We start from the raw sequence: 25,328 nt of genomic DNA on the forward strand, positions 1-25,328 counted from the left end.
AACTTGCACAATAGGTGGCTGACTAAATACTTTTTTTCCCCACTGTATACTGTAGATACAATCATCACACTCACTCTAAAAAAAAAGGGGTACAATGTGAAGGTACATTTCTGTTTCCCAGGGTACAAATGTATTTTGTGTACCCTCAATACCCTTAATACCCACCATAAGGTACAATTATTCATTTTTGTTACCTAAAACTAATGGCTTTATCACTGGGGTGGTACCCTAAAAAGGCACATTTGTACCATAATTATTATCATCATCATATTTTCCAACATGCTCTAGCAGGTAGATTTTTAGTGTTTTTGCATGTAGGCCTACATTGATTGATTGATTAATTAATCTTATGCTACACAAAGATAAATAACATCCATTTTTCTAAACAAATCCAATCAGTTAGTTAAATTTTTTGCACCCGTTATGGAAATGGTTGTTTCCGTTTAAATGGCTTAGGTAGTCTCCACTCAATGTTTCTAACCCTGACAGTCATTATGAATACAAGTTGTGGGTGAATATAAATTCCAACTGTTGGATATCCTAACTCTGGCTGTATTCCAATAGGAATTACAAATCACTTTGCAGGCCAGCATAATGTGACTTGCAGTTAGGGTTGCAAAATCCCAGTTGGAAAAGGGATAAGCAGTGTTGTACCAGTTTAAGTGGTCTATGGTAGAGGTAAATCTTTGCCACTTACAAGGAACAAATGGCTTTGTCACTGTGGTGGTACTATATAAAGGCAAAAAGGATGCTTTTGTACCTGTGGAGAAAGGTACTATCTGCGGTATGAACTGGGGTACAATTATGTATCTATAATTAAAAGTACAAAGGGGGACCTTACAGGGTACCACCCTAATGGCAAGCGGTTGTACCCCTTTAGGAACAAATCTAAACCTATATTTCTGAAAGTGTACGTTTATGGACTGACAACGTCCCCTTGAATTTAGTTATTAACTTCTTTCTAAAACAAAAGGGACTTTTGTGTGATAATGTCATCTTGTTTGGATGTAACTTACATTGTATAGGACTTCTTTAAGCCTTGGTGTAGAACATTCAGTTACATCACTCTAGAATGTTCTGCAGCCAAGAATGACAAGAAATTACAACATCTAAGAAATATGTTAGACATCATGCTACTACCACATAACTATACAGTTCTGCCTTGAGCCTATGACACATGATGCCAAGAGATTGGCCTGTGGCATTACCGGCATCAGTCACTCTGCTTTCCTACCACAGAACTTTAGTGTACTCTTGAGACAGAAGCTACTGTGTTACTCAGTTTTACATTTTAGCTTTTTGTCTGAGTAACTGCTTAAATTTAAGAAACTTTTAGTCAGACTTACAGTAAACAATTGGAAACTGTTCCGTAGTAACGCCCTTGTGACATATAAAATGTCTGGAGGCTGATACATTTTCAGTACCTCAGGTTTTTACCCAAAGCAATGCAATTTTCACTCCTTGTAAAACCAATTGTTTTGGACTATACTGCACAGACTTGCCTTACTTGAATAATTTCAACAAACATTATATAATTCCCAGGAATATATGTTGCAAAATAATTCCTGATGTTAATATTAAAAATGATAGTATCTCTCCGGCCACTGAAAACACTGAATGCAGTAATTGGAAGAAGAGGTACGCTGCCGTTGCCTCTCTGCTGATGCATCACTGTAAAAGAGATGGGTCACTCTGTCTTCTCCGGCCCACAGCCTTGCCAAGCTCATAATTACTAAAACCTCAAATTAATCTTCCCATCACCGGCCAAATAAAGCTTCCTACAATATAAATGTGTTACTGTATAAGTGTGGGTGTGTGTGTGTGCATGGGTGATAGAGGGAGAGGGAGAGAGAGAGAGAGAGAGAGAGAGAGAGAGAGAGAGAGAGAGAGAGAGAGAGAGAGAGAGAGAGAGAGAGAGAGAGAAAAGGGAGAAGAAAGAGGGAGTGTTTGTGTTTTTGTGTACGTGTGTATATGTGTGTATGTGCATGAGTGCACAGTGTGCATTTTCATAAGCACATAATGTGCACTGCTTTCACTGCCTCATATGCAGTTATTTTCAGTGATACAATACATGGCATCTGTCACAGAGGTGAGGTGTGCTTTTCCAATAAACAGCTCACTCACTTACACTGTAGTTGCCAACTACTTGCATCAAAGCATCCGAGTACCTGTGCATAAAGAAAACACCCTTGACATTGCACTATATAATATTCCTTATATAAGACACTCGGTCAAGAACAGTCCAGAGACAGACTTCTGGTATATTCAACATGTTTCCTTTAATTTTAAATGGTACTCAAACAAATGAGTAGTGTTATTGTAATGTGAAATGGATCATATTGCTCTGTGTGTGTGTTTTAATCCCTGGGTCCATATAGCTACTTCAAAAGGAAAATGTAGAGTTAGCTGCTGGCCCATATGTTTGAATGAAATAGAAGTGACTGATGAATATACAAACCCTCCCTTTCATTTCCTGAATCTCAGGCCTAATAAAAATGGTTGTCACCGCGGGCTGTCTGGCTGTATATCCCTAAGTATCACTACTGACAGATCACAATAGCATTCATAATAACGTTCCTCCTCATCTCACTGATGGCAGTCATACATAATAGGACATGTTGTGACATGCCCTGGTCGGGGTCTTGGCTCTATCTGTGTGTGTTTGTGTGTGTGTGGGAGAGAGAGAGAGACTGTGTGCTACTGCGTGCATGCATACTTGTGTGTGTGAGTGTGTAGTACTGGCCCTTTGCCATATGAGGCTTATCCACAGTCCAGATACTCTACACCCTGCACTCTTCTCACTAGCCCTGCATCGGTGAAATCAATGGCACTCTACTACCACCTAGTGGAACACAACGGAACATCAGCCATCTGGGGCAAGACTGGGAGAGGAGAGGAGCTGTTTACAAGTGGCATTTTTCCCTAATTAAAAGTAGCACTTGTTGGAGCACTTGGTCTGGAGAAGGACTGGCATCCACAGTGACGCAGGCCGGGCCCTCAATCCGCTGGTAAGCCTCCTCGACTCTGCAGACAAAGAGAATAAGTAATTATGTCCCACAAATTAACACAGCACTTAAAAACTGGGTCAGTATTACTTTTGAGATGGTACACCAAATTAATTGTTTTTCCTGATCACATAACCTAACCAAACCAGGAAAAAGCTCAAACTCAGGGCCATAAGGATGAGTAATGCTATAATGCTATAAAATGATGATCACAATGGTTTTCGATTGTTGTATGAAAAATGTATACACTCACTAAAACTGTAAGTCGCTCTGGATAAGAGCGTCTGCTAAATGACAAAAAAATGTACAAATGTAATGTCAATTTTAGACCGCAAATTGCTATGCCTTTGCCTGGTCCATCCATATACTGTAATATATTTCACACAGTAAGTACCAAAACATATGGCAGCCATAGTGGACATTGAGAAATAGTATGAACGATGGTCTAGAAGATTAAAAAACAACAACTGACAGCACACAATCATTATTCCAGAGGTTTGGACAGGTGATGGACTGAGTCCCAGAGTCCAGACTGTCAACAGTGATCAACAGTTGTCTTCCTTGAGGATAATGACTGCTGGTTGAACATCTGGTGAGCCCATGTGGAAAGCATTCCTCCCAATTGACACCCTATTCCCTATATAGTGCACTACTTTTGACCAGAGCCGAATGGGCCCAGGTCAAAAGTAGTGCACTATGTAGGGAATAGGGTGCCATTTGGGACAAAGCCCATGATGTCAGTGGGGAGAATGAACGAAAGTTGCCATCGACCAGTCTGACTACTAGCAGTGCGTAATGGAGCAGACCAGCTCAGCAACTAATCACTTGTTCTTTCCTCATCAGATGGTTCCCCTCGGGATGGTAATTGATTGTTAAGTGTTTGATGGGTCAGACTAAGACGGAGGAGGACCTGATGACCTCACTCAATTAGGTACAGTAGTGTGTGTGTGTGTGTGTGTGTGTGTGGACATGTTTAACTATACTTGTGGGGACCAGAATAGTAAACAAACAAAAATGTGACCAACTGGGGACATTTTGTCGGTCCCCACAAGGAAAAGGGCTATTTCTAGGGGGTTTATGGTTAGAATTAGAAGTTAGGTTTAGGGTTAAGGAAAGTAGGATTTTGAATGGGAATCAATTGTGTGTCCCCACAAGATTGGTTAAACAAGACTGTGTGTGTGTGTGCAGATCACAGTTAGTGATGCTCATCTGACCACTTCAATTCAGCAGTGTGTAAGGTATGTTAATAAACCGCTGTAAAGTGTGTGTTCCCCACCTGTTTTACATACACCGAAAAAGTAGGTGCTATCAATACATTGGAGTAGAACGTGTAATATGTACTAATGTACACTACCGTTCAAATGTTTGGGGTCACTTAGAAATGTCCTTGTTTTCGAAAGAAAAGCAATTTTTTTGTCCATCAAATTGATCAGAAATACAGTGTAGACATTGTTAATGTTGTAAATGGCTATTGTAGTTGTAAATGGCTGATTTTTTATGGAATATCTACATAGGCGTAGAGGCCCATTATCAGCAACCATCAGTCCTGTGTTCCAATGGCACGTTGCGTTTGCTAATCCAAGTTCATCATTTTAAAAGGCTAATTGATCATAAGAAAACCCTTTTGCAATTATGTTAGCACAGATGAAAACTGTTGTGCTGATTAAAGAAGCAATAAAACTGGCCTTCTTGAGACTAGTTGAGTATCTGGAGCATCAGCAATTGTGGGTTCGATTACAGGCTCAAAATGGCCAGAAACAAATAACTTTCTTCTGAAACTGGCTCTAACCAGAATAGAAAGAGGAGTGGGAGGCCCCGGTGCACAACTGAGCAAGAGGACAAATACATTAGTGTCTAGTTTGAGAAACCGAGTCGCCTCTTCACTGTTGACGTTGAGACTGGTGTTTTGCGGGTACTATTTAATGAAGCTGCCAGTTGAGGACCTGTGAAGCTAGACACTCTAATGTATTTGTCCTCTTGCTCAGTTGTGCACCGGGGCCTCCCACTCCTCTTTCTATTCTGGTTAGAGCTAGTTTGCGCTGTTCTGTGAAGGGAGTAGTACACAGCGTTGTACGAGATCTTCAGTTTCTTGGTAATTTCTCGCATGGAATAGCCTTCATTTCTCAGAACAAGAATAGACTGACGAGTTTGAGAAGAAAGTTCTTTGTTTCTGGCCATTTTGAGCCTGTAATCGAACACACAATTGCTGATGCTCCAGATACTCAACTAGTCTCAAGAAGGCCAGTTTTATTGCTTCTTTAATCAGCACAACAGTTTTCAGCTGTGCTAACATAATTGCAAAAGGGTTTTCTAATGATCAATTAGCATTTTAAAATGATAAACTTGGATTAGCAAACACAACGTGCCATTGGAACACAGGACTGATGGTTGCTGATAATGGGCCTCTGTACGCCTATGTAGATATTCCATAAAAAATCAGCCGTTTCCAGCTACAATAGCCATTTACAACATTAACAATGTCTACACTGTATTTCTGATCAATTTGATGTTATTTTGATGGACAAAAAAAATGTTTTTCTTTCGAAAACAAGGAAATTTGTAAGTGACCCCAAACTTTTGAACGGTAGTGTATATCTACTCACTTCAGTAGTGTAAGCTGTATCACATGCTCATACAGTGGTAAACTTGAAGAATAGTTTCGTCTGAATTTCAGTCATCGTACTTTTTTGGTCAAAGTAGAGGGGGGCTTGATGAAGGGGAGACACTGTAGGAAGGTTGGACACAGGGATCAAACCCCGGCCTCTGCGGTCGACATGTGTGCTTGAGACAGGTGTGTTCCCACTAGACCACAGGCTCTGCACAAGAAATCTTACTTCTGTCTGAACAGGTGATTGGCCTCCAGCTCCTCCTCCTCCCTGGTCTTGTCCTGACCTCTGACCTGTAGTCTCCTCATCCTCTCCTGTGGGCTAAGGCTGAGCAGCAGCACCAGGCTGGGCCTCAGCAGGTCCCCTGGCCAGCCATACACCTCACTGCCAGCCTGGGGCAGGTTACCCAGCTTACCACCCACCGCCGTGGCTATGGCATAGGCTGCTGTGCTGTGCCAGTACCTGGGAGGAATGGAGAGTTTAGGGAGATAGTGGGTTGTTGTGAGCCTCAAAGACCAGAGACTATGTCTGGTATACTGTTGTTGTTTGGTGGTTTGTTCACAGCTATGTTTACCAACTTAAATTGAACATTTGAATCTTTCCTGTGCTTTTCCACTGGCATAGCCTACTAAGGCTATGTATTTGAGTTACACACACGATTCGCACTCTACAAATGGCCGTGTCCGAATATCCATTCTAAATAGTAGGCTGATTGGGTATGTGAAAATAGAACATTTTATAGTATGGGACATTTATAAAATTGAGTATGCCTTAAATGCCAGGATGTTATACTCTTTCTGGCTTTTCATCTAGTAGATTTCACTGCACACTATTGATGAAGAGAAACACCTTTTCAGACCCACATGTTTTATAACAGCTGATAATCACATACGAGGACGACTGTACCAAAATGAACGAATGGCGGGAAATAATGCAATTGCGCATTAGATGACCATTCTCAGTATGGGTGTCCCTAGTATGTTGATATTTGTTGCTTACTGCATACATCTATAGTAAACAGTATGTTCTAAATAGTATGTAGTATGGTTAGCAGTAGAGGCTCCTCAGAGGAGGAAGGGGAGGACCATCCTCCTCAGTGAATTTCAGAAAAATAAAATAGTGCAACATTTTAAAAAGGTTATCCTTTTTAGATAAAACTATACTACATATATTCACATGTCACCAAAAAACTAATTAAAATACACTGTTTTGCAATGAAAGGTCTACAGTAGTCTCAACAGCACTCTGTAGGGTAGCACCATGGTGTAGCCGGAGGACAGCTTTTTTCCATCCTCCTCTGGGTACATTGACTTCAATACAAAAGGCTCATGGTTCTCACCCCCTTCCATAGACTTACACAGTAATTATGACAACTTCCGGAGGACGTCTTCCAACTTATCTGAGATCTTGCAGCATGAACTGGCATATCCACCCAATTAAAGGATGAGAGAATTAATCTAGTACTGAAAGCATAAGCTACAGCTAGCTAGCACTGCAGTGCATAAAATGTGGTGAATAGTTGACTCAAAGAGAGAGAAAGACAACAAATTAATTTCTTCAAAAATGAAAGAGAAGCTGCAGAGAGAGACCTATACACAGTATATTTCGACTGGTCAATCTCCAAGGCATTCCTAGTCGATCACCAAACATTTATGTAAAAAACCCAACGATAAAGCCTGGTGTTTCTATATTTTTTATTTTTTTTTGCGCTGTTGGCAGTAGGTGCACTTGATTCAGCAGCCCTATCGCAGGGAAGGCAAAGTGTTTCCATGTTGAACCATTCCATGTGTCTGAAGGTAGAACTTCGCCTATCCCTGGCAGGCCCAGATAGCAATTCAAGTGCACCTATAGGCCTAACGCTGGCCAATCATGGCTCAGATCACCGTGTCTGCACAGTTTATTTGAGCCATAGAGTAAAAAGAAGCCTCGAACGCACAGCAAAGTTGATACTGTGAGATTTCAAAACTTTTAAAATCATGACTAAAGACTAAACGAATACAGCAAAGAGCTACTGTTTTTATGTGTCAATTCATGTTTAAGTTATTTTTCAGCAATTTCAACACCTTTATAAGACATTTAAGCTTTATAAGCCACCAGCACTGCAGTTGCAATGACTGAGTATAGCAAAGTGTTCCGATAAGCTTGCGTTGTTATTATTAGTGGCTTGTGTCTTTTTTAATATCAAGGAATATTTCACTTTCTTTGGTCATAGGATTGACTGACCTTCATGTCTTAAAGTAATGATGGACTGTCGTTTCTCTTTGCTTATTTGAGCTGTTCTTGCCATAATATGGACTTGCTCTTTTACCAAATAGGGTTATCTTCTGTATACCAACCTTACCTTGTCACAACACAACTGATTGGCTCAAACGCATTAAGAAGGAAAGAAATTCCACAAATTAACTTTTAACAAGGCACAACGGTTAATTGAAATGCATTCCAGGTGACTACCTCATGAAGCTGGTTGAGAGAATGCCAAGAGTGTGCAAAGCTGTCATCAAGGGAAAGGGTGAAGAAGAATCTCAAATATAAAATATATTCTGATTTGTTTAACACTTTTTTGGTTACTACATGATTCCATATATGTTATTTCATAGTTTTGATGTCTTTACTATTATTCTACATTGTAGAAAATAGGAAAAATTAAGAAAAACCCTTGAATGAGTAGGTGTGTCCAAACTTTTGACTGGTACTGTATATTATGCTCACTTAGCTGTGCCTCACAAGTAATACAACAAATTATCTATTACCAGTGTGATCATATACCTACATTTTGATCTGAGAAGAACAACATTGGCAGGGCAATTCAAGCATAGCCAATATGCAGTGATAATGTATTGGGCCTATAGCCTACTGCACAAACCTCATTGCTACAGAACTGTTTTAATTGGGTAATGTTGCATAGGCTTACGTTTTTTAAGTAATGTTTTTAAAAAATCAGAGCGATAGATCTCGGCTTGCATTCTGACTCAGAAAGTGATCTTGACTCAGAAAAGGTTGGTGACCACTGCTGTACACTGTACTGCGTAATTATAGCAGGTTTATTAACACGTTATTTCTAGTAGCTATGTTGACTATGACGTTAGCCAATTTGGTGACAATGATGTAGGCTGTGTGTAGCGGTTAGCGGTTATGGTATGAATGTTTGGTTTGGAGAGGTTTTTTCGCCTGGTCACAGACAGCTGTTGTGTCGTGCACTGAAGTCCACAAGCAAAGGGAAAAGGTGAGAGGAGGAGAGCGCGTAGATGCGAGAAGGAATTATACAATGAGCAAAGTGATGATGCTGTTTGTATGTGGTTGCTATGAAAAAACTGTGTGTGCGGGTGATCAGGGGTGTGTGTATTCATTCCGCCGATTCTGTTGAAATACTTTTCTTAAACGGAAGCAAACAAGAATAAAACGGGGATAGACCTACCTGAATTTGTCCAATAGAACTCTAGTTTTGGTTGCTTTTTGCAACGTTTTGCAACTGTTTGGGCTAATGATTACACCCTAGATGTCACGACTTCCGCCGAGGCTGCCTCCCCTCCTTGTTCGGGCAGGTTTCGGCGTTCGTCGTCACCGGCTTACGAGCTACTGCCGATCCCATTCTCATCACTCCACTTGTCATGTCTTGTCTTGTCAATCACACACACCTGGTGCTCATTCCCCTAATTAGTATGTGTATAAGTGTTCCCTCTGTTCCCCTTGTCTTTGTGAGTGATTGTTTCATTGTGAGAGCGAGTAGCTCGGTAGTTATTGCCAAGGTGGAATATTTCCCTTGTGATAGTTTCGTTTTGACGCTGGGTGCGTTTTATTTATGTAAACGGAATAAACTCTGGACTTCGGTGTTTGACCTCCTGCGCCTGACTCCTTCATTCACACCTCATCACACTAGATCAGCTAGATGCAGGCAAGAGTGTGCAAGGTGGTATTGAATGTGTCACTGCCTGTCACCTAGGGCTGGGCGATATATGGCCTAAAAATCATATCTAGATTTGTTTTAATTTATGGGCGATTCACGATATATATCTACAATGTTTTTAAGTTTTCTTTAAATAAGTGTTGTACAATTAAAGGTAAAATACACTGCATTTCAAACAGTCAGCAATAATCTAATGAATTCAGGGCTTGTGAAGTTATACCTAGGCTAAATATACTATATACAGTTGAAGTCGGAAGTTTACATACACTTAGGTTGGAGTCATTAAAACTCGTTTTTCAACTACTCCACAAATGTCTTGTTAACAAACTATAGTTTTGGCAAGTCGGTTAGGACATTTACTTTGTGTATCACAATTCCAGTGGGTCAGAAGTTTACACACACTAAGTTGACTGTGCCTTTAAACAGCTTGGAAAATTCCAGAAAATGATGTCATGGCTTTAGAAGCTTCTGATAGGCTAATTGACATAATTTGAGTCAATTGGAGGTGTACCTGTCGATGTATTTCAAGGCCTACCTTCAAACTCAGTGCCTCTTTGCTTGACATCATGGGAAAATCAAAAGAAATCAGCCAATACCTCCGAAAAAAAATTGTAGACCTCCACAAGTCTGGTTCATTCTTGGGAGCAATTTCCAAACGGCTGAAGGTACCACGTTCATCTGTACAAACAATAGTGCGCAAGTATAAACACCATGGGACAACGCAGCCGTCATACCGCTCAGGAAGGAGACGCGTTCTGTCTCCTAGAGATGAATGTACTTTGGTGCGAAAAAAGTGCAAATCAATCCCAGAACAACAGCAAAGGACCTTGTGAAGATGCTGGAGGAAACAGGTACAAAAGTATCTATATCCACAGTAAAACGAGTCCTATATCGACAAAACCTTAAAGGCCGCTCAGCAAGGAAGAAGCCACTGCTCCAAAACCGCCATAAAAAAGCCAGACTACGGTTTGCAACTGCACATGGGGACGAAGATCGTACTTTTTGGAGAAATGTCCTCTGGTCTGATGAAACAAAAATAGAACTGTTTGGCCATAATGACCATCGTTATGTTTGGAGGAAAAAGGGGGATGCTTGCAAGCCGAAGAACACCATCCCAACCGTGAAGCACGGGGGTGGCAGCATCATGCTGTGGGGGTGCTTTGCTGCAGGAGGGACTGGTGCACTTCACAAAATAGGAAAATTATGTGGATATATTGAAGCAACATCTCAAGACATCAGTCAGGAAGTTAAAGCTTGGTCGCAAATGGGTCTTCCAAATGGACAATGACCCCAAGCATACTTTAAAAGTTGTGGCAAAATGGCTTAAGGACAACAAAGACAAGGTATTGGAGTGGCCATCAAAAAGCCCTGACCTCAACCCTATAGAACATTTGTGGGCAGAACTGAAAAAGCGTGTGCGAGCAAGGAGGCCTACAAACCTGACTCAGTTACACCAGCTCTGTCAGGAGGAATGGGCCAAAATTCACCCAATTTACTGTGGGAAGCTTGTGGAAGGCTACGCGAAACGTTTGACCCAAGTTAAACAATTTAAAGGCAATGCTACCAAATAGTAATTGAGTGTATGTAAACTTCTGACCCACTGGGAACGTGATGAAAGAAATAAAAGCTGAAATAAATCATTCTCTCTACTATTATTCTGACATTTCACATTCTTAAAATAAAGTGGTGATCCTAACTGACCTAAGACAGGGAATTTTTACTAGGATTAAATGTCAGGAATTGTGAAAAACTGAGTTTAAATGTATTTGGCTAAGGTGTATGTAAACTTCCGACTTCAACTGTATACAAAAGCATGTGGACACCCCTTTAAATTAGTGGATTTGGCTATTTCAGCCACATCCGTTGCTGACAGGTGTATAAAATTGAGCACACAGCCATGCAATCTCCATAGACAAACAATGGCAGTAGAATGGACTTACTGAAGTGCTCAGTAACTTTCAACATGGCACCGTCATAGGATGCCACCTTTCCAACAAGTCAGTTCGTCAAATGTCTGCCTTGCTAGAGCTGCCCCGGTCAACTGTAAGTGCTGTTATTGTGAAGTGGAAACGTCTAGGAGCAACAGCGTCTCAGCCGCGAAGTGGTAGGCCACACAAGCTCACAGAATGGGACCGCCTAGTGCTAGGGCTTAAAATTTGTCTGTCCTCGGTTGCAACACTCACTACCGAGTTCCAAACTGCCTCTGGAAGCAACATCAGCACAATAAATGTTTGTCGGGAGCATCATGAAATGGGTTTCCATGGCCGAGCAGCCGCACACAAGCCTAAGATCACCATGTGCAATGCCAAGAACTTGACTGGCCTGCACAGAGCTCTGACCTCAACCCCATCGGACACCTTTTGGATGAATTGGAACGCCGACTGCGAGGCAGGCCTAATCACCCAACATCAGTGTCCGACCTCACTAATGCTCTTGTGGCTGAATGGAAGTAAGTCCCTGCAGCAATGTTCCAACATCTAGTGGAAAGCCTTCCCAGAAGAGTGGAGGCTGTTATAGCAGCAAAGAGGGGACCAACTCCATATTAATGCCCATGATTTTGGAATGAGATGTTCGACGAGCAGGTGTCCACATACTTTTGGTCATGTAGTGTATATGACCGATTCTGTTGGCCGAAACCTCAAATGCAAATAGCGAGTTGAAACCGCTTATCAGAGAGGAAGATGTGATCTCGATATATCGCCTTGATTACTTCAATTTGTCTCTCGGCATGTGCACCTACATTATTAACTTTCATTCGTAGGCTAGGTTGTAGCAACCTCATGATGGGTATAGGGAAAATTCAAGTATCATGTAATAGCCTAAACCTATCAATGTTACATTGAGCTAGTGAATGGTGAATTGAATATGAATGACAGTCATCCAATATGCTGTAATAAATTAGAAATAAGGCCATGCTCATAAAAAAAAAAGATTGTCCTCCCTCATCTTAAACAGCACCGACTGCCACTGATGGTTAGTACACAGTATGTAGTTTTAGTAAGTAGTAGGCAAGACAGATTTCAGACACAGCCATACATTCAGAAGGGGTCACATATCCCAACTCATCAAACTTGCTACAACACCAAAGCTATTTCATGCTGCCCTTACCTGTCTAAAATGACAGGTGCTTTCCTGGCCTCCTGGCCTATCTGTCCTGCTGTCAGGTAGTTCCCAAGGGCATAGAAGGCCCTGCGGATGAGGGGGGGCTCAGTGTCGAAGCGGGCCCTCCATGGGGACAGACACTGGGGAGGGGACCTCAGGAGAGTGGCCCCCAGTGCCTCCGTCAGGGACTCAGTCAGAGTGGTTTTACCTGAGCAGTAATGGGAATAGAGAGAAATGACAGAAGAGAAAATTGAAAGCATTGTAACTGACTGAAAGAGCATTCAGTATTGTATGACCTGATTACTGTGTCAGCATTCTGATGTGATTAATAGGAGCAGAAGTTTTTCCTGACCATGTGACGTGATCAGAAAGGAAAACTCCTGGCCGTATACAGTCGGCTACATCGAATTGGCAAGGACAATAGTGAAGTAGTGATGGTGTTAACCTGTAGCATCCAATCCCTCTATGACAATAACAGGAAAGGCTGTTTTCTCCTTAGACTCCAGTCGCTGGTCCACAAGCTCCAGCACAGCCTTGGACTCAGGGATGATGTCACCACACTACAGATGAAGAGCAAAGTAGATAGAGATGAGATAACGTTGTAGTTGCCCTGTTTGAATATCATGTTATTCCTTTGTCCACCACTGGAGTGTGACATTGCTAGGTTTTTGTTTTGTCTCTGACTGCACACAGTATATTAGGCCTATATAGTCTACTACAATATGAGTCATAATACCCATAAAACCTAGCGGTCAAACACGGAAATGGTTCCAATATTTTTTTTTGGTTCCAACATTTAATCCATTGTGGATTTTAGAAACACTTCAAATAAGGGCTGTGTTTCGTGTAGGCTTACCCTGGCGTGACATTTTGATAACCGTGTAAATCCCTCTCGGACAAGGTGACATTTATCAATATATTCGCCTGTATTTACCCCCCAATAATGAAATGCTAATTAGCTACTAATGTGGCTATCATACAGAAATACAAATGCCTGTCTCAAGCTTCACGTCACTCACCAGGGCCATGATGATCTGGGCGAGACTGCTGAATCGAGACAAAGGTAAGAATCTCTGGATTAACTATCTAATGTTAGCTAAATTTAGTAATGAATAAATTGGCTAAAGTTGTTTAAATTGACCATTCTGTGAACTGTCTTGGGCAAGTTTTAAATTGAAAAAGCCTGTTATCTAGCTATCTAGCTCATGGTTAGCTAGTTAGCAACATTAGCCTGGCCGACCAAACATCTCTGGAGAGACCTGAAAAAAGCTGTGCAGCGATGTTCCCCATCCAACCCAACAGAGCTTGAGAGGATCTGCAGAGAAGAATGGGAGAAACTCCCCAAATACAGATCTAGTGTAATACAGTGCATTTGGAAAGTATTCAGACCCCTTGACTTTTTCCACATTTTGTTACGTTACAGCCTTATTCTAAAATGGATTAAATAAATATTTTTCCTCCTCAATTTACACACAATACCCCATAAGGACAAAGCGAAAACAGATTTCTGACATTTTTGCAAATTTATAAAAAATACAAACAGAAATACCTTACTTACATAAGTATTCAGACCCTTTGCTATGAGATTCGAAATTGAGCTCAGGTACATCCTGTTTTCATTGATCATCCTTGAGATGTTTCTACGACTTGATTGGAGTCCACCTGTGGTAAATTCAATTGATTGAACATGATTTGGAAAGGCACACACCTGTCTATATAAAGGTCCCTCAGTTGACAGTGCATGTCAGAGCAAAAACCAAGCCATGAGGTCGAACGAATTGTCCGTAGAGCTCCGAGACAGAATTGTGTCGAGGCACAGAGCTGGGGAAGGACACCAAAACATGTCTGCAGCATTGAAGGTCCCCAAGAACACAGTGGCCTCCATCATTATTAAATGGAAGAAGTTTGGAACCACCAAGACTCTTCCTAGAGCTCGCCGCCCAGCCAAACTGAGCAATCGGGGGAGAAGGGCCTTGGTCAGGGAGGTGACCAAGAACCTGATAGTCACTCTGAAGGAGCTCCAGAGTTCCTCTGTGGAGATGGGAGAATCTTCCAGATGAACAACCATCTGTGCAGCACTCCACCGATCAGGCCTTAATGGTAGACTGGGCAGACGGAAGCCACTCCTCAGTAAAAGGCACATGACAGCCCACTTGGAGTTTGCCAAAAGGCACCTAAAGACTCTTAGACCATGAGAAACAAGATTCTCTGGTCTGATGAAACCAAGATTGAACTCTTTGGCCTGAATGCCAAGCATCACGTCTGGAGGAAACCTGGCACCATCCTTACGGTGAAGCATGGTGGTGGCAGCATCATGCTGTGGGGATGTTTTTCAGCATCAGGGACTGGGAGACTGGCCCAGCCAGAGCCCGGACTTGAACCCGATCGAAAAGGCGGCAGGTAGCTTAGTGGGTAAGAGCGTTGTGCCAGTAACCGAAAGGTCGCTGGTTCTAATCCCTGAGCCGACTAGGTGAAAAATCTGTCGATGTGCCCTTAAGCAAGGCACTTAACCCTAATTGCTCCTGTAAGTCGCTCTGGATAAGAGCGTCTGCTAAATGACTAAAATGTAAATGTAATCTCTGGAGAGACCTGAAAATAGCTGTGCAGAGAAGAATGGGAGAAACTCCACAAATACAGGTGTGCCAAGCTTGTAGTGTCATACCCAAGAAGACTCAAGGCTGTAATCGCTGCCTAAGGTGCTTAAAAAAGTACTGAGTAAAGGGTCTGAATACTTTTGTAAATGTAATATTTCACGGGTCTCCTTGTATCCCAATGCCTTTGTTGCCCTGAGAGTTCTTCTCACACTCCCCGTGACAGTGGCAAGTGGAGAGCGCACATTCTCCAAGCTCAAACTCATAAAAAACTACCTGCGCTCTACTATAAATCATGAGAGACTCACCACCATATCAATTGAGCACGAGTTGTCTTACAAAATCAACCTCCAAGAAGCAGTGCATGCTTTTGCTGCCAGGAAGGACAGGCGAGTCAACTTGTCTTTGAATAAAAGGTAAGCGTTGATCATACACTCGCATAAATTCTATCACCAAGTAATTTGTAAGATTACTCAATTATTTATCACCTGTTACTTTGTATTTTTCAGATTTAAATAGACTACATCCTAATCTCTCTCTCTCTCTCTCTCTCTCTCTCGCTCTCTCTCTCTCAAATGATTTGATTTCAGGACCATGGACAGCTACCGAGAGAAAACATCACTGACTGCAATGCAGTAATGCAGCACCACAGCAGAGGAAAGAGGCCACTCTAGGCGGGCCATGAAATAAAGAAATGCTGAAACTGATGTTGGACAATCAAATTCGATATGTAAATAAATTAAATTAGTTAAGGCTGGGTCATTGACATAAAGCTTATTTTACACTGCTCCAGCGAAACGAGGCCCGCCATGCATTTATGAAAGTACTTGTTTCCAAAGCTCAAATGATCTCACTCTTTTTACAGTTGTACAGGAATATTAAATTATATGTTAAATAAAAGTGTTATTTTTATTGTAATTGTAACAATTGTGGGGTCGTGCCATGTGTGATAACAGGTGACATATTATTAGTAAGAAACTCGGTTTGCTACTATAGGCAGTTGGCTGCATAGTGATTGCAACATTGTAACTCTCCAATGCAGGGGTTAAAGTACAATTCCCTTCTGCCTGGTAAGGGACCTCCTATATGTGACATTTATTTATGTGACAAAAAAATGTATGGGCCTAATCATAGAATTACATATATAATTGGAGCCTATTTCTTCCTATTCAAAAAAATAAGTGGTAGGCCTACCTGTTTGACAGACACAGTTATGATATCCATAGATGTCGGTATAGCCAAATCCTCCAATACTGTCACAATATTTTCGCCGTTTATCAATTACAAACTGGCTAGCACATAATGACAACTCCACAAATACACGGCAACTATGGAACGCCGTTTGGGTCTTTGCATGTCAAAAAAGATACACGTCAAATAACACTATTTGACGTGTCAAACAAGCTTGATGACCAATCAGGACCTGAATATGACTGCACGTCACATAACAATTTAACACGTTCATACATTTTTTACGTAGTTATTACACATTGATTACACTATCACTCATATTTCATATTTCACAATGACTCGTCGATACGTATGCTATGATGCTGGTAAAGTTTTGTCTCGCGTACCTGCCCTTCCCCAAGCTCTGGACAGTGCTGGTCATAAAAAAAGCTAGCTAACGTTAGCTGATGGATGCAAACAATGTTCTTCCCCAAAAACATAGCAAAACGACAATCTGTTTCAATAGCTATAGTTAGCTAGCTAACTATTTAGCTAGGTGTCATCATCTAAAATACCCCTAATTTATTAAACTGTTCTTATTTGATTAATGGTGGTCAAACCCACCTATGTGAAGCTAGACACAATAAGGATTAGCCACAATAGTGGAATTTGCGGTTAGCCCTCAAAATAAAGTATGTCATTGACAGTGATGCAAATGAATACAAATAGTGGAATTATGCCATGGATCATGCTAAACAAGGTTGGATCGTTGTTATATAAATTCAACAAAATAAAATAATTTGTTAATTTGACAAAAATCTGTTGAAATCACACTGGATGTATTAGACTTTAGAATTGCATTGGGGGCATATTTATTTCACTGTATAGACTTATCTATGTATTATGGATCAATGACATGTGGTATCAGTCTACTCAGTGACACCCAGAGAACATTAGCGTCGTAGCTCTTATTGCGGGACTTTGAAACCACTGTGAATTGAGCCACATGTATTGTACCAGTCACCCTACTACAGTGGGGAGAACAAGTATTTGATACACTGCCGATTTTGCAGGTTTTCCTACTTACAAAGCATGTAGAGGTCTGTCATTTTTATCATAGGTACACTTCAACTGTGAGAGACGGAATCTAAAACAAAAATCCAGAAAATCACATTGTATGATTTTTAAGTAAACCATTTGCATTTTATTGCATGACATAAGTATTTGATACATCAGAAAAGCACAACTTAATATTTGGTACAGAAACCTTTGTTTGCAATTACAGAGATCATACGTTTCCTGTAGGTCTTGACCAGGTTTGCACACACTGCAGCAGGGATTTTGGCCCACTCCTCCATACAGACCTTATCCAGATCCTTCAGGTTTCGGGGCTGTCGCTGGGCAATACAGACTTTCCGCTCCCTCCAAAGATTTTCTATTGGGTTCAGGTCTGGAGACTGGCTAGGCCACTCCAGGACCTTGAGATGCTTCTTACGGAGCCACTCCTTAGTTGCCCTGGCTGTGTGTTTCGGGTCGTTGTCATGCTGGAAGACCCAGCCACGACCCATCTTCAATGCTCTTACTGAGGGAAGGAGGTTGTTGGCCAAGATCTCACGAAACATAGCCCCATCCATCCTCCCCTCAATACGGTGCAGTCGTCCTGTCCCCTTTGCAGAAAAGCATCCCCAAAGAATGATGTTTCCACCTCCATGCTTCACGGTTGGGATGGTGTTCTTGGGGTTGTACTCATCCTTCTTCTTCCTCCAAACACGGCAAGTGGAGTTTAGACCAAAAAGCTCTATTTTTGTCTCATCAGACCACATGACCTTCTCCCATTCCTCCTCTGGATCATCCAGATGGTCATTGGCAAACTTCAGACGGGCCTGGACATGCGCTGGCTTGAGCAGGGGGACCTTGCGTGCGCTGCATGATTTTAATCCATGACGGCATAGTGTGTTACTAATGGTTTTCTTTGAAACTGTGGTCCCAGCTCTCTTCAGGTCATTGACCAGGTCCTGCCGTGTAGTTCTGGGCTGATCCCTCACCTTCCTCATGATCATTGATGCCCCACGAGGTGAGATCTTGCATGGAGCCCCAGACCGAGGGTGATTGACCGTCATCTTGAACTTCTTCCATTTTCTAATAATTGCTCCAACAGTTGTTGCCTTCTCACCAAGCTGCTTGCCTATTGTCCTGTAGCCCATCCCAGCCTTGTGCAGGTCTACAATTTTATCCCTGATGTCCTTACACAGCTCTCTGGTCTTGGCCATTGTGGAGAGGTTGGAGTCTGTTTGATTGAGTTTGTGGACAGGTGTCTTTTATACAGGTAACAAGTTCAAACAGGTGCAGTTAATACAGGTAATGAGTGGAGAACAGGAGGGCTTCTTAAAGAAAAACTAACAGGTCTGTGAGAGCCGGAATTCTTACTGGTTGGTAGGTGATCAAATACTTATGTCATGCAATAAAATGCAAATTAATTACTTAAAAATCATACAATGTGATTTTCTGGATTTCTGTTTTAGATTCGCACAGTTGAAGTGTACCTATGATAAAAATTACAGACCTCTACATGCTTTGTAAGTAGGAAAACCTGCAAAATCGGCAGTGTATCAAATACTTGTTCTCCCCACTGTATGTATATTGAACACTATTCCAGAGGAAAAACAATATAACCTGGATGTTTTGCAAAAGCAGCAGCTACTCTTCCTGGGGTCCACACAAAACATGACATAATACAGAACATTAATAGACAAGAACAGCTCAAGGACAGAACTACATACATTTTTTTTAAAGGCACACGTAGCCTACATATCAATACATACACACAAACTATCTAGGTCAAATAGGGGAGAGGCGCTGTGCCGTGAGGTGTTGCTTTATCTCTGTTTTTTTAAACCAGGTTTGCTGTTTATTTGAGCAATATGAGATGGAACGGGGTTCCATGCAATAATGGCTCTATATAATACTGCACGCTTTCTTTAATTTGTTCTGGATTTGGGGACTGTGAAAAGACCCCTGGTGGCATGTCTGGTGGGGTAAGTGTGTGTGTCAGAGATGTGTGTAAGTTGACTATGCAAACAATTTGGGATTTTCAACACATTCATGTTTCTTATAAAAAGAAGAAGTGGTGCAGTCAGTCTCTCCTCAACTCTTAGCCAAGAGAGACTGGCATGGATAGTATTCATATCAGCCCTCTGATTACAATGAAGAGCAAGACGTGCCGCTCTGTTTTGGGCCAGCTACAGCTTAACTAGGTCTTTCCTTGCAGCACTGGACCACACGACTGGACAATAATCAAGATTAGACAAAACTAGAGCCTGCAGAACTTGCTTTTTGGAGTGTGGTGTCAAAAAAGCAGAGCGTCTCTTTATTACGGACAGACCTTTCCCCATCTTTACAACCATTGAATCTATATGTTTTGACCATGATAGTTTACAATCTAATTAACGCCAAGTAATTGAGTCTCCTCAACTTGTTCAACAGCCACACCATTCATTACCAGATTCAGCTGAGGTCTAGAACTTAGGGAATGATTTGTACCAAATACAATGCTCTTAGTTTTAGAGATGTTCAGGACCAGTTTATTAGTGGCCACCCATTCCAAAACAGACTGCAGCTCTTTGTTAAGGGTTTCAGTGACTTCATTAGCTGCGGTTGCTGATGCGTATATGGTTGAATCATCAACATACATGGACACACATGCTTTGTTTAATGCCAGTGGCAGGTCATTGGTAAAAATAGAAAAGAGTAGAGGGCCTAGCAAGCTGCCCTGTGGTACACCACACTTTACATGTTTGACATTAGAGAAGCTTCCATTAAAGAAAACCCTTTGAGTTCTATTAGATAGATAGCTCTGAATCCACGATATGGCAGAGGTTGAAAAGCCATAACACATATGTTTTTTCAACAACAGGCTAATGTCAATAATATCAAAGGCAGCTCCCACAATCTTCTTATTATCAATTTCTTTCAACCAATCATCAGTCATTTGTGTCAGTGCAGTACATGTTGAGTGCCCTTCCCTATAAGCATGCTGAAAGTCTGTTGTTAATTTGTTTACAGAGAAATAGCATTGTATTTGGTCAAACACCATTTTTTCCAACAGTTTGCTAAGAGCTGGCAGCAAGATTATAGGTCTGCTGTTAGAACCAGTAAAGGCCGCTTTACCATTCTTGGGTAGTGGAATTACTTTGTCTTCCCTGACAAAGACATTCCTCTAGGCTCAGATTAAAGATATGACAGATAGGAGTGGCTATAGAATCAGCTACCATCCTCAGTAGCTTTCCATCTAAGTTGTCAATGCCAGGTTTGTCATTATTGATCGATAACAATAATTTTTCCACCTCTCCCACACTAACTTTACAAAATTCAAACTTGCAATGCTTTTCTTTCATTATTTGTTTTTTTATGCATGAACACGATGGCTCACTGCTCATTGTTGGCATTTCCTGCCTAAGTTTGCCCACATTGCCAATTAAGTAATCATTAAAATAACTGGCAACATCAAATGGTTTTGTGATGAATAAGCCATCTGATTCGATGAAAGATGGAGTTGAGTTTGGCTTTCTGCCCATAATGTCATTTAAAATACTCCAAAGTTTTTTTCCATCATTCTTTATATCATTGATCTTGGCTTCATAATACAGTTTCTTCTTCTTTTTGTTGAGTTTAGTCACATAATTTCTCAATTTGCAGTAAGTCAACCAGTCAGATGTGCAGCCAGACTTATTAGCCACTCATTTTGCCCCATCTCTTTCAACCATACAGTTTTTCAATTCCTCATCAATCCATGGAGCCTTAACAGTTCTAACAGTCAGTTTCCTAACAGGTGCATGTTTATCAATAATTGAAAGAAGCAATTTCATAAATGAATGTGCAGCGTCTGGATGCTCCTTATTAATCACATCAGACCAACAAATCTTTTTTACATCATCCACATATGAGTCACAGCAAAATCTTTTGTATGATCTCTTATACACTATTTTAGGCCCAGCTATTGGAACTTTGGCTTTCCTGGATATAGCCACTACATTGTGATCACTGCATCCAATGGGTACGGATACAGCATTAGAACAAAGTTCTACAGTATTAGTAAAAATGTGATCAATACATGTGGATGATCTTGTTCCTGTAGTATTTGTAAACACCCGGGTAGGTTGATTAATAACCTGAACCAGATTACAGGCACTGGTTACAGTAAGAAGCTTCCTCTTGAGTGGACAGCTTGATGAAAACCAGTCAATATTCAGGTCCCCAAGAAAGTAGACCTCTCTGTTTACATCACATACAATATCAAGCATTTCACACATATTATTTAGATACTGAATGTTCGCACTTGGTGGCCTATAGCAACACCCCAAAATAAAAGGCTTTAGATCTTCTCTAAGCATTACAGGTATATGGCCCTGAATATATTGTCAGCAACACCTCCCCCATAAGCATGTATGTCTCTTCTATAGATGTTATATTTTTGTATTGCTACTGCTGTATCATCAAATTAATTATCTAAGTGAGTCTCAGAAATGGCTAATATATAATATATAATATTAGCAAGTTATTGATTTCATTAACCTTATTTCTAAGGCTACATATATTAATATGGGCTATTTTCAGCTCTTTCCTGAGTAGCTTCTCAGCGATAGACATAATACTGAAAAGAGCAAACAAAGCAAGAGAAAAAAGTATATATTCAGCAGTCCATTAATCAATTGGTGTGTGTGTGTTTGTGCTGCGGGGTTGAAGCTACAAACCCATAGGCTTGGCTCTCTCATCCCTTCCAGGCTTCTGGGATGGAGGGTGGACAATGAGCCTGTCATAGCGGATGTAAGCAATGTCCCCACGCACTCTGGCAGCTTTCATGGCTGGGATAAGTTCTTTCCTCTTCTGGCGCACAGCTTCAGGATAGTCCTCGCTGAGAAAGATATACATTCCTCTCAAGTTCTTGGCTCTTTCCAGAACAGGTACCTTGTCCATGAACCTCAGGAACTTGACCACTATCGGCCTGGGCCTGTCACCTGGGCCGGTGGTGGGTTTTCCAGTCTAGTGGGCGCGCTCCACCTCAATCTTCCTGTAGTCCATCTTCAATTTCTCTGAGATAATTTCCCTCATTTTGTCCTCAGACTCCGTCCAGGTCTCATGTGGAGATTCTGCAATTCCGTCCACAACCATGTTGTTACGCCTTGATTGTCCCTCGAGATAGTCTGATTTATCTGTCATTGTTATCATGGATTCACACACAGAACTGATGTCCTCTCGCAATGACTTACAGATTGCTGTAATCTTGCCGTTCTCCTGTTTCAACTCATCGAGCTGACCCTGGGAGAACTGCAAACTGTTCTTCAGGTCCTGGACCTCTCTGGTCAGGTCGTCCATTCTTTTATTAGTTGAATCCACCAGTATTTGGACAAAGTACTTGAAGCTATTTTCTTATTGTTGTAACAACTGCTTGTAGAACTATTTTTGATCGTTTAAAAGATCCTTCATGTGTGATAGAAAAACACCACTGTCCTCGACAACGGTACTCCCGCCGGCTTTGGTCTTTGTCATGGTAGCTAGCAATGTATGTTACGCTGTTACTCCTCGCAGTTCCAGATAGGGCAGGTCACAGGGAAGATTGAAAACAACAAACAGCAGGGATCTAGACAGCCACAAACCCGGGTCAATCCGTAGTCCCAGCCACAATGGCTAACCGGGTTGTGTTCAAGCCCTCAAGAAAACCCTGTTAGCTTGATATGCTGCTAGCTAGCAGCTAGGCTAGCTGCAACGCCAAATAGCTCCTCAGACCCGTCCTTGGTCGGCAGGATCACTGGACAGAGACTAGCAATCCCAGCAACTGAAGCCAACTGTGTCGCACTGTAAGGCTGTGCAGTGCAATATGAATGTCAATACGCACAATAGGCTGACTGGGGAGGTGATTTCACACAGTCAGTCTGGCGATAAGAGCTACAATGCTAATATTTGCGTAAACTTTTCACAGTTGTGTTCTGTGGGTGTCAATGAGTAGACTGATAGCCTATTTCATTGATCCACATTCCAACCTTGTTTAACATTATCTAGTCTAAATGTTGCATGATTTCCCCAATTGTGTAACCTTCTGCGTCACTTTCAAAGAGGGACTTTTATTTTGAAGGCAAACCGCAAATTCCACTATTGTGTCTAATCCTTATTGTGGTTATTTTCACAACACATAACCCGGTCAGGTCAAGCCTCACCAGCCAAATTACTGGCTGCTTATAACGTTAGCTTTGGGCAACAGGGTTATTAAGTAGCTGGCTAGCTAATTATTTTCATGAACTGAAGTTCAGGTTCAAGTGGCTACCTAGCTAATACTTACTCACATGGATTCCTAAATCATTGCTAAGAATATTGAAAATTACTGCAGTTTCTATTGGTCATTGTTTTCTGGCTAACGTTAGTTGCATTGGTCCTAGCTAGGTAACGTTACCAAGCTAAAGCTTGCTCGTTTGATCCTGATCTTATTTCAAATTCGGTCGAACAAATAATGCATTATTACCAACGCGCTATTGTAAACACATTGTTGGTGGCCGGTGTGTGCTTGTTTGCAGACTTATTTGTACAGCTTTGACAGTGCTACTGATCTTAGTGGTGGTGCTTGGCTTGCACATGCAAATTCAGCACACAACATTCTATAATAGAATTGCATTATTTGACGTGTAAAATTAAAAGCTTATTTGATGTGTATCTTTTTTGACACGCAAAGAGCCAAACTGCGTTCCATAGGCAACATGTGTCAACTGATTTCAAACATTAAGGTGTCACTATTCAAACCTGTTGTAGAACTTTGTAGGCATCCTCAAAACTGTAGAACACGTCATCGTTGATGATGTTGAGAGTTGAAGGATGATGCTTTGGCTTTTCAGCAGGTACCACGCAGTATTTCTCCGATCCCACCACCCAACCGTCTTCTGTATTGGACCACAGGTGTTGCGACCACTGTCTGTCCTCTCCCCCGCACAAGTAGGAGCATACATAGACTGGGTCATTGCGAAGCAACTCGCCCAATACTCGTTCAGTCGCTGAGGACTTAGATGAGTCTTTTAGAAAATATCCTTTGATGACAGAATCTTTGACATTAGGCTGAAATGTGGACATTTCCAAAAGCGTACATTCTGAAGGTAACTCTTTGGATAGTTTGTTTTTCAGTCCTCCATAAAACTTTGCTCTTTCAATTATGTCATCGCTGTAGACATGGAGCGAGTAGCATCTTTCATCAGCGAGGACATTTCTGAACACTTGTGGCCCCTCGCAATGCTTGCCTTCTAGGGCGAAGTAGATGGGGTCAGATTTCGTATCGAACTCCACTGCAAACACATAAGAAGACCAATGGCCAAACCGCGACAATATGCGTCTTGCCATCTTGAGTCAAACCCCTAACTAAATGCATTTAGCTGAATCACAACTCATGTGCACGCCTGATTTTTGAAACTGAGGGAGAAACGAAACTTACCGCGCGCTTGACAAGCAAACCGAAACTTGAGCCATTATACCAGAAACGAAAGTGATGCAATGTGCACCTGCCAGTCTGAGATACAATGTGCCTATCATTATATGGCTGTTACATCCTGTCCCATGGCCTCACCTAATGAGTCAGCTAATTTGCTTGGCGCTATTATGGTATGACAGCCTATTCAAAGCGCAGGCTTTTTATAATAAGCACGTACGCATGTAGGCATGTAATAGGACTGAATTTGAATAAAGGCTTGTTTATATTTTATTTTCAAGATTTTAGAGCGCTGCAGTAATGTCCATTTGAGCCTAATTGCACCACCACTCATAGTCAACGTCTAGTTTTTATTTAGCCTACATTTGGTTGAGTTGTCAACAAACATGAATTCAATGTGAAATCGACAACCAAAAATACATTTCCTGGATTACTTTTTGCAATTCCAATCAGTTATCCACGTTGATTCAACATCATCACATTTAATTA

General features: G+C 41.4%; 1 protein-coding gene across 1 annotated transcript; it reads right to left on the reverse strand.

Moving 5' to 3' along the window:
* Positions 1 to 2,260: 2,260 nt before the first annotated feature.
* cmpk2 (cytidine monophosphate (UMP-CMP) kinase 2, mitochondrial) lies at positions 2,261 to 24,901 on the reverse strand. The gene is made up of 5 exons (XM_084144074.1): positions 24,167 to 24,901; positions 13,063 to 13,177; positions 12,624 to 12,825; positions 5,840 to 6,073; positions 2,261 to 3,024 (listed from the first exon to the last, which is right to left on the reverse strand). Exons 1-5 carry the CDS (start codon positions 24,752 to 24,754, stop codon positions 2,904 to 2,906), a joined length of 1,260 nt encoding a protein of 419 aa, XP_084000200.1. The 5' UTR covers positions 24,755 to 24,901; the 3' UTR covers positions 2,261 to 2,903.
* Positions 24,902 to 25,328: the final 427 nt, after the last annotated feature.

The sequence above is a fragment of the Coregonus lavaretus genome (assembly GCF_964263955.1).
Source record: "Coregonus lavaretus genome assembly, chromosome: 27".
NCBI classification, from domain to species: Eukaryota; Metazoa; Chordata; class Actinopteri; order Salmoniformes; family Salmonidae; genus Coregonus; species Coregonus lavaretus.